This window comes from Urocitellus parryii, chromosome 11 (assembly GCF_045843805.1).
Source record: "Urocitellus parryii isolate mUroPar1 chromosome 11, mUroPar1.hap1, whole genome shotgun sequence".
Taxonomy (NCBI): Eukaryota; Metazoa; Chordata; class Mammalia; order Rodentia; family Sciuridae; genus Urocitellus; species Urocitellus parryii.
Genome location: NC_135541.1, coordinates 8,341,814 through 8,355,440, shown reverse-complemented (window position 1 = coordinate 8,355,440; position 13,627 = coordinate 8,341,814). Strand labels below are relative to the sequence as shown.

Sequence of the window (13,627 nt, the reverse complement as noted above, 5' to 3'; positions counted from 1 at the left end):
GTTGAGAGGTCTTGGCGTGATGCCTGAGAGGGGTGATGTGGGGTTTCAGGGCACACGTGTAGATTCCCAGTCTGGGTTTATAGCTGATTTTTCAGAAGGCATCAGTGTTGGCTCTGCTTATCACCTGGGTACCAGAGACAGCAGAGTGAAGGTGTCTGCTGCGAACCACTTGGAGTCTGCAGGCCCATTAGATGAGAGGTGCTGGGGTTTGGAATTGCAGGAAATCTTGCATTTATAATTTTATCTATTGCACCTAACTCTTGGGTACATGTCCAACCTCCCTTTAGGTTTCTTGACTGATGGGTTGTTAAATTGTACAAGGATTTGAGTTGTATTCTATGAAGTTCTCTACAGTAGTAGGGCACCCTTGGGTTCAATCCCCAATACATACACAGACACACACACACACGAAGACTCAGACTATTTTTCCCTGAACCTCAGCCCTTGTGGATAAAGCTGTGGTCTGTGGTCCACTATGACCTGAATAAGTCAGATGGAAGTCTCCTACTATCCCCAGATAAACTCCTTTGTTGAGCAGGTTAGTGTTCTCAGTTCTGTGGGCAACCACAGGCGCATTACCCCATCGAACAGCCACATGCATCAGAAGGAATGACACCCAGAGAGAAATAAAAAATGGAGGGTATACTCAGAATGGCCCTGCATTATTGTGATGCCATGAGGTTCTCGGCTCCAGTGTCACTGATCAGCCACTGGGTTAGCTTCCTGACCTTTAAGCTGAAAACCATGGAGGACAGCAGAGGCTCTGCTGCAAGTTCCCCAAGTGGCTCATTTGCAAGTCGCTCATTTGCAGCCATCCATGCAGGGGTCATGCCCTGTGCACCTCTCAGCACAAATGTACTTCCAGAAATTCAGATTCCTGTTTCTGACTCCTAAGACACATGTCCCCATTGGTTCCATGTCTCCCGACGGGAACCAAGCCTCTGTGACCCAGGCCTCTTGCATCAGCTTTTCTGTACCCACTCATGTTAAGCAGTGCCCTGGCATCCTGTTTCTAGTTCCCCTTGGAGAGACACTGGTGTCTTACCTTTATTTTCAAGTGCACAGAACATTTCTCATATATGCATCCCACTAGGCAGGCAGCCAACAGCGACACGGACTGGAGGGCAGGTTATAGATAAACCAGTTGCCACATCTATGGCAGGGTTTAGTATAGAAAAGGACGTTCTTTGGCTCTCTCACATCCCTCAGTATCTCCATCAGCTCATCGATGAGTTGGAAAAGTCTCCCTGGGTGGATGGCACCCTGGGCATCATAGCTCTCCAGAGGGGCAGGGTACTTCTCTAGGCTCAACCGGGTCAGCCTGGAAGTGTGAAGCAGCAGGTTGCTCAGGACCGACATGGAGATGTCATTCCCATTGAAGCTCAAGACCCTGAGCTGGGAGCAGCAGCTCAGGACAGGCAGGATGGCCTGGAGCTGGGAGTTGGTGATCCCACAGTCCTGCAAGTTTAGGGTCTCAAGGGTGGCTGCAGCATTCTCTAGCAGAATTACGAGGGGCTCAGGACTGAAACTCGTCAATTTGCTGCCCCACAGTGTCAGGTGTATTAGCTGGTCGAGGTTTGGAGACCCCGACAGATCATTCCAGTCTGGATCTGAGAGCAGGCAGTCGGTTATTGAGAGGGTCTCCAGGGGGGTCTTCAGGAGCCTAAGCAAAGATCAAGCAGTTAGTTCTGAGGAGTGATGTCAAGGTGGGAGAAGACAAATTGGCCCAAGCCCAAGGTCACCCTGACCTTCTGATGATGGTCTCCACCCAGGACTCTGCCTATTGCAGAATCTTCTTGTTAGCATCACCCTGTCTCATGCTGAGCCCTTCACCCCCACTTGAGTGACCAGGTGGGTCCATCACCTCTAAGGCGCCCCTTCCTCTCTGCCAAGCCGAAAGCCACAGCTGTAGCAGAGGGGGTCAGGGTGAGACATGCACAAATAACAAACCCAGGCAAGATGGAGCCGCACAAACTGAGGTTGCCCTCCTGCGGGGCTCACACCTGTACCCTCCACCCCTGCTCCTCACCCTCCAGTCCAGAATCACCACCCAGAGCTCAGAGCAGCCTTCCCTAGGGGGGCATTGGCAGCAGCTCCTCTGCTCCCCGCTGGAGAGCACAGAGCTTCTCTGTTGAAAGGTGCAGGTGGTGTGGGGGCTTCCCTCCTCCAGCACTCTCCCCTCCACCCTGCTTCTCCCCACCTTTGCTGGACAGGCCTCCCAGGGAAGGAACCCCACACCCACTCACTAGCTCCTCTCCCCCCACGGGCTCCCCAGCAGAGTTCTGCTCCCCAGACCACGGACCCCTGTTTAGGATCTGCTTCTGTGTGGGGGGTTAGGTGAGACCTGGCTCCAGGACAGAGGGAAACAAACACTTCATTGACTTTCTAACATCTCCATCAATGTTATCTCACCATGGCTGCCACACAGCAGGTGCCCACTGAAGTTTCATGTGACAACGAGTTTGCTCTGATTTCCTAGGACAGTTCCCTCTGCTTCCTCACCTGAGCACCTGGCACAGACGGCCTTCTAGGAGGAAGACACCATCCAGGTACAGCCTCCGGAGGCTGTCCATCTTGGCAAACTGTGAGGTAATGTCATCCATCAACTGATCTCTCTCCTCCTGGGAAGCATAGGCAGACACATAGACGTGGGAGAAGAAGAGCTTCCTCAGGTTGGTCATCTGGCCCCAATAGGTAGCAAAAGTAGCCAAGGTGGACAGGCTCCAGAGACACTGCACCTCCAACTGCTGGATAAAGTCCAGATCCAACCTACCCAAGATCTTCTCGATGGTACGGACGGGCAAAGAGCACATCTGCAGCTTCTTGCAGCACAGCTGTATCAGACCCTTCCTCTCATCCACCCAGCGAAAGAGGAAGGAGAGGAATGCATTCAGGGGTCTTTGCTGGAAGCGCAGGTTTACTAACACCTTCAAGGGCAGAGTGGGCCCTGTGTCTGGAGAGGCCTTCACTGTTTGCCTCTCCTTCATGACTCCTGGTGAGCAGGCATCGACCACGGCTCCAGACCATGTCCTCCAGAAGTTCCCATGAACATTCCGCAAATCCAGCACCTGCAGTTTCCACCTCCTGCGGGGACCACAGCAGAGTCTTAGCCCTGAGGCCCCTTCCTTCACCTCTCAGCTGCTGCTCCCTGCTCCACCTCTTCCTTCTGTCTCGCTTTTCTCCACCCACTTCCCTGCAATCCAGCCTGGTGCCCCCACCTGTACCAGCTGAGGGAGGGGCAGGCACAACCTCCTTCAGGGGTCAGCACAGCTGCCACAAGCACCTCCACATCTGGAAGCCCCTCCCAGGTGGGGCTCAGCATGGCCAAGGCCTCTCCACCCCTCCTTGCTGGCAGCATAGGACGCCGGTGAGCACACTTCAGCACCTACTCTCCCTGCCCACAGCCATCCCTTCCCTGGACGCCCAGGCGCTGCCTTCCAGGGTCCCCCTCACCTGGGGCGATCCTGCTGGGCAGCCAGCATATCCAGCCCCTCCAGTGCCACTCGGATCATCTCCAGCTGTAGTGTATTCATCAGAGCCCCCAGGGGCAGGCAGGTGAAGGGCCAGGCCTGCACCATTTTCTTCAGGACCTCAGTGTGTCCCCTGCTGAAGGCCTCCATGAAGAGTGGTGGGAAGAGCTGTATGGGCAGGTCCTCCAGAGCTAGGATGGCCCTTGACTTGTCCTTCAGGAGGCTGCGCCCTGCCAGCTCCTGGAGTGTGGGTGGGGTCCGCTGCTCATCCTCTGGAGTCTGCATGGAGGGATCCTGGGGGATGCCCCACCCAAACACATCATTCACAGCCAAGCTCCATAGCTCTACCTTATACCCACCCGAGGAAACCACTCAGCCAAGTGGATGCTTTCACAATTGATTGATCCAATTTCACTCTTTGAGTGCCAAACCTGGCCTGGTGGTTCAGGCCTATAACCCCATGGCTTGGGAGACTGCGGCAGGGGGATCACAAATTCCAGGCCAGCCTAGAACTTAGTGAGACCACGTATCAAAATGAAAAATAAAATAGGGTTGGGGATGTAGCTCAGTACTATATTGCCCCTGAGTTCAATCCCTAGCTGTAGTGAATAAATAACTAAAGTGGGTGTCATTGGTTTTCATTTTTAAAAAGAGCGATTTTAAAATTAATTTACTTACTTACTTATTCTTTTTTAAATTTTTTTTGGTGATACTAGGGATTGAAGCAAGGGGTATCTTACCACTGAGCTACACACTTACCCCTTTTGGTATGTATGTATTAACTTTATGGCACAGGATTAAACTCAGGGTGCTTTGCCTCTGAGCTAAATCCCCAGCCCTGTTTGTTTTTGATACCAAAGATTGAACTCAGGGTACTTAACCACTGAACCACATCCTCAGCTCTTTTTATTTTTTATATTGAGGCTGCTTAGGGCCTTGCTAATTTGCTGTGCCTGGCTTTGAACTTGAGATCCTTCTGCCTCAGCCTGCCAAGCCACTGGTATGACAGACACCCGTCACCACACCCAGCTCCCAACCCTGTTTTATTTTGAGACAGGATCTGACAAAGTTGTCCAGATAAGTCTCAAACTCATGATCTTCCTGCCTGAGCCTCTTGAATAGCTGGATTACAGACAGGTACCACCATGAACAGTTTAAATGTAAGCAATGCTAAAAGCTACATATAGTATTTGAGAGCATTTGGAAGTAAGAGATGGGAAATGCTAACTCTGAGATGAGGCTCGATTGTCACATATATCTTGTACATGTGACAGCATGCCACTTTGGAGTGGAGTCCTGGGAAAGAAATAGATCAGAATAGAGTGTAGCCTATGAAAAATATTGTGTGGTTCCAGAAAAAAAAAAAAAAACAAACATTCTAAGTGAAGGCAACTAAGCCCAAGCATGAGAGTGTTAAGAAACTTTGAGGTACTGAGTGGCTGAATGAAATGCCTGCTCCAGTCCAGCCACCATTGAAGATGCTGTGTTGAATTATTTAAGAAGAGACTTGTCTTAAGAGTATCAGACCCAGAGAGAAGGAAGGACAATTATGTTTGGAAAACTGCAGTAGTCATTCCTTTGAGTCCCATCTACTTTTTTGAGTCTGTTTCTCTAACTGGAATCAACAGTTACCATGAAGATGGAAAGGAAGAAGTATTTTGAAATTAAAGTTGATAAATAGGTGGAAATTCATCTAAAAAAAAAGAAGGAAAGAAATTTAATATGACCTAAACCAAAGCAGAAATCAAAATTATTGGGATGAAGGCAAAATTGCATTTAGAGACACGAAATGCAGACATCTGATCCTTTGGAGAGACAGAATATGATATTCCTTTTGCCATCACAAACTACGTGTCACCATTTTTTTGTTTCTATTTTGGTATTGGGGACTGAACCCAGTGGTGCTCTAACACCAAGCTACATCTCCAGCTCCTTTTATTTTTTATTTGGAGACAGGATCTTGCTTAATTGCTGAGGCTGGTCTCCAACGTGTGCTTCTCTTGCCTCAGCCTCCAGAGTTGCTGGGTTTACAGACATGTGCTACCTCTCCTACGCTCTAGGTCACTGGGTAAGACTGGCTGAGAGTAGACCCCATAGAGGTTCTGTTTTGAGTTCAGTTGCCCAAGCTGGTCTTGAACTCATGGGCTCAAGCAATCCTCCTGCCTCAGCCTCCCGAGTAGCTGGGACTAAAGGTGTATGCCACCAGGCAGCCTGAATGGGGTCTCCATGGGGTTTGGTGACTTACCAGAGCTGGACGATTGGCAGGGAGTTCTGAATCCTAGCAGTGCCAGACAGTGACACAGGTTCCAGGCTTCTGTGCTTCTATGGCTCCTTGAAGCTTTTATGGGGTCTTTCTAATTCCCCCTCCTCTTTTCAACTCCTATCTCCAATCAGAGTTATCTGGTTAAATAGTTGAATCTCCACCCACTTAATCCCACTGAACTTCTTTTTTTTTCCCCAAAATTAACTGATTTAATCAAAAGTCCATACCTGAAAGGGAATACCTGAAGAGTAGGGTCTCAATGAAGGACACATTAATTGTTCACTCTATATTATTGATTGATTTTTATTATATTTGACTTTTATAGTCCTGAGTGTGACACAGCAAAGGGTTAAATCTGTTTTTGGTCTTAGGGAAAATCAACTGAATGCATCATTCTTGGGATTTCTTTGGCCATGCCCTCCTATCTGTCTCTCTATATATACACAGAAATGATTTTTTTCGGTACTGGGGATTGAACCTTGGGACACTTTACCACTGATCTTCACCTGTAGATTCTCATATTCTTTTTTTCCTGGAGACAGGGTCTCAGTTGCCAAGGCTGTCCTTGAACCTGCCATCCTCTTGCCTCAGTCTCCTGAGTAACCAGGATTATACACATGCCCCACCATCCCAACAGGCCACATGGAATTTACACACATAGGTCAGAGTTACTCAGTGTACTGTCACTTGGGTTTTATGTTTCCTAACATACCAGTTCATGTGCCCACTCAGGCAGGGAGAGAGGAGCCCCTGAAGATATGACTGATCTTCCAAAACTTGGGTCCAGAGGATTAGGCTGCAGCTATAATGGGAGCAGAGCTGGGGCCTGGGCCACGGAGGCTGCTGTGTGTGGACACTGGAACTCTGGATCATCAAGGCAGTGGGAAGTACATGCAGCTATTTTTGGTGCCTGCCTGGGGCTTTGTTTTGGCGTGGTGCAGTTCTCTTGGGTGGTGGGTGTGGAAAGATTAAGATATCTGTTTTAGAAGGAGTTTAGAGGTCAGAAGGAAAGTAGCTACAAGAGGGAAAATAGAGACCCTTCAATCTCAGTGCTGTCCTTGAAGTCAGGGAGGGAGATGCCTTCTTTGATTCCTCAAGAAAGAAAAGGGGAGTCTCCATCTGGGATCAGCACAGTCAACCTGCTGGACAAGATTACCTCCAAAAAAGTGAATTGACACACAAAGCCAGAGAGCAGGTTCATGGTCAGAAGCAGGGGAAGAGAGTCTAGATAAAAAAACAAAAACAAAAACAAAAATAAAAAACCACTGAGAGCCAGGCAGAGTGACCCACACCTATAATTCCAGCAACTCAGGAGGCCGAGACAGGAGAATTGTGTTTGAGGCCAGCCTGGGCAGCTTAGCAAGGCCGTGCCTCAAGATAAAAAATGAAAAGGACTGGGCATGGAGCTCAGTGGTAGAGCACTCACCTAGAGATCCTGGGTTCCATCCCCTGTACTGAGACAGGCAGGAAGGAAGGAAGGAAAGAAAGAAAGATAGACCTGTGTGAACACCAGGAGTGAATGGTGGGCTCTTAGGGACAGGAGAGATAGAAACAGGGCCAAAGGCACCTGTCCCTGTCTCCATGGTGGCTGTCACCTGGAGCCTTTTGGTTCCTCCCAAAGTGGGGTATTTCCCAGGCAGCTTCAACCCTAATCAGTTTCTATGTCTCTTGAGCCCATAAGGGAATTCTCTGTAGCATAATGAAAGGAGAGAGTTTGAGAAACAGCCAATCAGCAGTTGGGGAGCATCAGAGTTAAAGAGTTGAGCATGTTCATGCAACCTGTCAGACGCAAGTGCCTATGGGAAAATGCAAAAGGGATCTTTGTTGGTGTGTGTAGGTGTTGCAGCTCCAGGGATTGAATCTAAGGTGCTGTCCATGGAGCTCCACACCAGCCCTTTTTATCTATCTATCTATCTATCTATCTATCTATCTATCTATTTATTTTACTTTCAGTGAAATTTTATTCTGATTCTTTGAAAATTGACAAACCATCTCATATTGTAAAACTCAAATCACCAAAACATTCTTTCCTGTTCCCCACATCTCCACTCTCTGTTGTCTCAGTTAAATGACAGTCTCTATAATGAACCTCAACTACCTAGAACTTTCTTTCTTTAAGTATCTACCCATTTATTTACTTATTCTCATTAGGGCTATATGACAGCAGAATTCGTTTTGATTCATTGTACACAATTGCAGCACAACTTTTTATTTCTCTGGTTGTACACAATGTATGTTGCAGTCATATGTGTCCCCAGCCCTTTTTAAAATTTGAGCTAGCCCTCGATAAGTTGCCAAGGCTGGCCTGGAACTTGGCATCCTCCTGCCTCAGCCTCCTGAGTTGCTGGGATTACAAGTGTGCACCACCACACCCAGATAGTTGCTCTTTTTGTTTCTGTTGGTTTGGGCTGTGCCTTTTTCTTAAGTGTTTAGCAGAAATTACCCATGTTCACTTCACTTATGTTTGCAGTTGAAGCCTGCTTAGGATTATTTTAAGACATAATGGGGGTTTTTGATGAGAAATATTTGAAGCCCAGCCTTCAAATTTGACGTGTCTTTACCTCTTTCTTGCTTTGGGGCATCTCTTGAGGCAGCTGAGCAAGAGGGTTGAAATGGCAAAGTGTCACTCTCGGCTGTCACCCTTGACTTGGTGCTTGGGACTAGAGACAGGTAGGTGTTTCTGCCATCCAGGTAACAATAGAGTGGCTCTCCAGAAACTGACTTTAGAAGAGACAGAAAATGCAGGACCCCAAGTAAAGTCAGGCCCATCCAGGAGGCAAAGGAAGACAGGGTTTCAAAGGCCACATAAGGTGCTTTGAAACCTTTATCATTGGCTGCAAGGATTCAGGAACAAGGGTGGCTTTGGTCCAAGATGACAGGGACCTGCTGTAGGGTCTGCATCCTTGGACTCAATCAGTCTTGCATTGAACATAGTTCAAAATAAGTGCATCTGGGCTGAATGTGTAGAGACTTTTTCTTGTCATTATTCTCTAAGCAGCACATTGTAAACTGCTATGTAATGTGCCCATTGTATGCAGTGACATAAGGAAGGCTGAGGTGACTTAAAGCACACAGGAGCATCTGCATAGGTTAGGTTCATAGCAGGAACCCCCCGGGCAGTTACAAAGCATGGGGATTCTTCAGCGTGCTCCCCAACAACCAATGGGTCATTGAAGAAACCAAAATGAAAGTGTAAAATGCCTGCAGACCAATGAACAGGGCCACACAAGATATTCAAACCTGTGGACACAACAAAAGTAATTCTAAGTGGGAAGTTCCCAGCAAGAAATACCTACATTATGAAAAAATCTCAAATAAATGGCCCAGTGCTGCATGTCAAGGGACTGGAAAAAATAAGCATGGACTATGCCCCCAATGAGTAAAATTGGGAGAAGATATGAGTTAATTAACTTTACAAGTAGCTGAATTCCAGACATGTGCCACTCGAACCAGCTTTTCCTACTTGTTATTGTCTTGTGGACCAGGCATCACACCCAAGGGTGCTTTGCCACTGAGCCACACCCTCAGGGGGGATTTTGAGACAGGGTCTTGTTACCTTGCTTACAGCCTCACTAAATTGATGGGGCTGGCTTTGAACTCACCACCCTCCTGCCTCAGCCTCTTGGGCTGCTGGGACTATAGCTGAGGACCACCAAGCCGGCTTTTGCAGTTGTTTTTGGAAAAGAATCTTTGAGGACATCAATTTTACATACCTGTGCAGACCAATTAAAGAATGCATTCCATTATTTACATGTGGGTTCTGGTTCTTTCTTTTCGAATATTTCTACCAGGTACACAGCTCTGTTCCAATTAAACCTTACCAATGTGTTCACATCATTTTTGGACTTATTTATTTGTTTACTTATTTCTGTGATGCCTTGAATTGAACCCAGGCCCTTCCACATGCTAGCAAGTGCTCTACCACTTGCTCCCTGAGTTAGTTTTCCACATGCTAGCAAGTGCTCTACCCCAGCTCCCTGAGTTAGTTTTGATGAAGTTCACTCATTTCTCTAGAAAAGCATGGGTTCTGGGTTCCTAGACTGTACAGGTGAAATTGGCCAGTGTTCCAGAAGGGGTTCATCTGTTTTGATGCAGGTGCACAAAGGACTCTGCATCTTTCAGTAGCTGCTCCAAGTGTTATAGTTAAAGCATCCTCCTGGGGTTTCACAGATTGACTTCTAGACCACTCACATGTAATTGAATCAAGCCTTTATTGAAGCACACAGATGGCGACTGACCATGACATAAAGCTGTTCCCCTGATCAGCCCCAAACAATTGCAAGGTTGCTCCTTATAAGCTGAAAACCACAAAAGGGGTGTTTGGGGGTCCAGCCAATGCAAGCAAGCCATGTTACAGAAGCGGGAAAGTGCAGTCAGGTGGAGGGATGCTCAGCCAATCACAATTAGCCCAGTCACCCCAGTTACCGAAACAGAGCCCTGTTCCCCTAGTTACAGAAACAATGCCCCATTAGGTAGTTCCGTGTTCTTAAAGGTTTCTATAGCCAAAGGAAAAGAACATCTTGTCCTGGTCAGACCTTCTACTTGGCATGGTTGTTTTACAAGATGGAGTCACAAAACAATATGCAGTCACTTTGGCTGGACTATAACACAAGGAGTGGAACCGAGTCCCATCTGCCTGACCCAGCCACCCTTACACACCCGGTCCTGTTTGTCATGACATCCTACATTTGTGTGCTGTCTCACAGAACAAATGAACCTAGAGTCAAAAATGAGCAGCTCAAAGAGAGGTGAGTGATATTATCCCCAGGGCTCTGGGAAGACTAAGAGCCCTCACAGCCCTTCCAGTGTTCAAGGGGTGTGGAGACACCAGAATATCTTCAAGTCCCTTTTTAGTCATGATAACTCTTTAAATAAGAAATTATGACAGATCTCATTTTGCAGATCTTTGGCTTTATTTGAACCTGGAGTCCAGCAGCAGGGCAGAACAAATGCCGCTCAGAACCTTCCTCCCGCCATGTGTGCACGTTAGACTTAGAGCCACAGAAAAGGAACTTCCATGAATAGGGGGTGAGGCCCATAGTTCGCTGTTTGGGGGACAGATGAGCTGGTGTGCATGGCCCAGACTCTGCTACCAGTTCCAAGAGTGAGCTGCAGTCTGCTTACACATCCAAGTGGGTTCCAGTTCACTATGTGTGGAGAGTTATTCAACCATAATTAAAACGCTGCATTCACAGGCAGCTTTAGAACACCTCAAATGAAGACTGGGGGGACCTCGTTCTCATCCTTGGATGGGAAGCTAAGGCCAAGGTCACTGCACAACCCCATCAGCCCAGTCCTCAGTGGAGGGAAGTGTTAGGGGAAGGTCTGTCAGTTATGTGCAACCCCCGCCCCACCAGAGCTTGTAATTTACTCAGTTTCATTTTGAAATATTTGCAAGTGTTATCTACCTATATGATTCTACTATTTTGCTGAAAGAGAATTTGGATACCTTCAATGGGCACCAATAGTTTGAGGACAGACTACCTAGGTGGAGGACAGGCAACGTTTGGTGAGGCCCAGAGGCTCTGATCAAAGCACAGCATGGACACCTCCTGCAGGCACTGGGAGCCGGACACTGGGGCCTGTTGTATGCACAGATGCCCTTGCCCAGCACATCCAGAGACAGGGAACTGAGGTTTCTGGGTCTACATGGAGACCATGAGGAAGGGGCAGCATTGAATGTCTGGGCGGCACTGAGGTCCCCTGAGAAGAGGTTTTCTTGCCTTGGCTCATGGTCAGTGCCTACATAGAATGTTCCAGGCCACCTGTGTGCACCCGCATGTGTAAGCCACAGAGTAGCCACACATCATGACCAGATTTCAGTTTGATCCCTTGACTTCCTGGGGCTGAACCTCATTGTTCACCAAGTACCCAGGGCTGTCTTTCTCCATCAGCACCTGGAGAATCCCAAGGTTTCATCAGAAAGCCAGGGAAATCCATCACAGAGGACGTCAGAAGACTAACCCTGAGATTCCCTTCATTTCTGACTATTTACGGACCAGCCATGAAACACAATAGCTTCTTCCTGTGCCCATCAAGCCCGAATCCCATTCTAGAGATCCAGGTCCCTATGTATGTCTCTATGAAGACACATGTCCTGAAGGTCCTGTCCTCGGGGGGCTTCCCTCCAATGGAGCCCCCTGCTGCACTTTCCTTTCCCATCCACACCTCAGTCTGAAAGGGTGGGCTCTGTGTTCCCTCCAAGGTGACCCTACATCCTGGTTATACCTCCAATTGCCTAGAAGTATGCTTTTAAAACACACCCAACTAGGCAGCTGTTGGACAGGAGCAGTGAAGGAGGTCCTGGTTGTAGAGGAACATGCTGCCACATTGAGGACATGGGACAGTACAAACTTGCCATCCTCCTGCCTCAGTCTCCTTTTAATATTTTGAAACAATGTAGGTACGGACTTTATTTTTCTTTTTATTTGGCACTAGGGATAGAACCTAGGGGCGCTGTACCACTGGGCTACATCCCCGGTCCTTTGCATTTCATTTCAATTAATTAAATTATTCATTTATGTAGTTTGGGTACTGAAGATTGAACCCACGGGCACTGTACCACTGAGATACACTGCCAGCCTATTTTATTTTTATTTTTTATTTTAAATTTTGAGTCAGGTTCTTGCTAAATTGCTGGCACTGGCCTCTAATTTGAGGTCTTCTGGCCTTAGCCTCCTAAATAGATGGGATAACAAGTGTACACCATCACACCCCATTTCAAATTAAAAGTTTCAAAAGGTACAGCATTTGCCTAGCATGTAGAAGGCCCTGGGTTTGATCCATAGCACCAAAAATAAATAAATAAACCTATAAATCCAAAACCTGTGTTCAAGTATAGTTGTTAGAGGTTGTTTGTTTGTTTGTTTTTTCTCAGGAATCTAATTGTAGTTACTTTTAGGAAAAAATCCAAATGGTGACTCATATGATACATACTTAGAAGAGCCATGATTAAAAATCTGTTGGTAATATGCTGAAACCATCTATTAACAAGGTGATTTGGTTTTTTTAATATAGTGTCCAGAACTATATGTGAAAACATATTAGGTTTTAAAATTAATTTAGTGCAATTTTGAAGCAAATATTAATAAACAGCCAAATAAATATAACTTGAAAAAAGTTATGTCTTATTTGACAGGGTTTCTGATCATATCAAATCAGGCTAATTAGGTTAATGTCTCTCTTCTAGAAATCCCTTGAGAATTTCTGGAGCCCTCCATAATATCTCAATGTTAGCTCAAGGTCAAGTGACAATGTAGAATTTTATCCTAGAGAAGTTAGTCAACAATCTCAAAAGGTTTAAAGCACTTAGTGAAAGTAGGGTCTTAGATCATTCTAAAAGATAAGTCATTTAGGCAGAGTGATGAAAGATTTTGAAAGCTAATACAGAAAGTTATGTCATAGGAAATAGTACTTCAACTTTTATCTGAGATGACTAAGCTTTCCTCTTTTTTTCAAGTAAACAGAGACCTTGTTAAAACCAATATAAAACTCCAGAGGCTGAAGGTTCAAAGGCAGCCTCAGCAAAAGCAAGGCACTAAGCAACTCAGTGAGACCCTGTCTCTAAAGAAAATACAAAATAGGACTGGGTTTGGGGCTTAGTGGTCGAGTATGCCCCTGAGTTTAATCCCCAGTTTGTGCCCCACCCCCCCCCAAAAAAATCTCTAATCTGAAGCCTAAAATGTTACCTCCCCCCAGTACTGAACATTGAACCAGGGGCACACTACCACTAAGCCACATGCCAAGTCATTTTGGTTTTATTTTGAAACAGGCTTGACAAGTTGCCACGTCTCATCTGAATCTTGCCATCCTCCTGTCTCACCCTCCTGGAAAGCTGGAATTACAGGCATGGCCCACTTCTCCTGTCTTGAAATGCACTTCTTAGAGTGCAGCT

The 13,627-nt window shown here is 46.8% G+C and overlaps 1 protein-coding gene across 1 annotated transcript; it reads right to left on the bottom strand.

Annotated features, from left to right (window-relative positions):
- Window positions 1-120: 120 nt before the first annotated feature.
- Window positions 121-3,755, bottom strand: LOC113178503 (PRAME family member 12-like). Its single transcript, XM_077791370.1, has 4 exons — window positions 3,454-3,755; window positions 2,503-3,084; window positions 1,298-1,663; window positions 121-124 (listed from the first exon to the last, which is right to left on the bottom strand). Exons 1-4 carry the CDS (start codon window positions 3,753-3,755, stop codon window positions 121-123), a joined length of 1,254 nt encoding a protein of 417 aa, XP_077647496.1.
- Window positions 3,756-13,627: the final 9,872 nt, after the last annotated feature.

Coding starts and splice junctions, on each gene's coding strand:
- LOC113178503 (XM_077791370.1), bottom strand. CDS start 3,755: ATGCAGACTCCAGAGGATGAGCAGCGGACCCCACCCACACTCCAGGAG. Junction 3,085..3,453: donor GCCCAGCAGGATCGCCCCAG/GTGAGGGGGACC, acceptor TGGTCCCCGCAG/GAGGTGGAAACTGCAGGTGC. Junction 1,664..2,502: donor CGTCTGTGCCAGGTGCTCAG/GTGAGGAAGCAG, acceptor ATCTTTGCTTAG/GCTCCTGAAGACCCCCCTGG.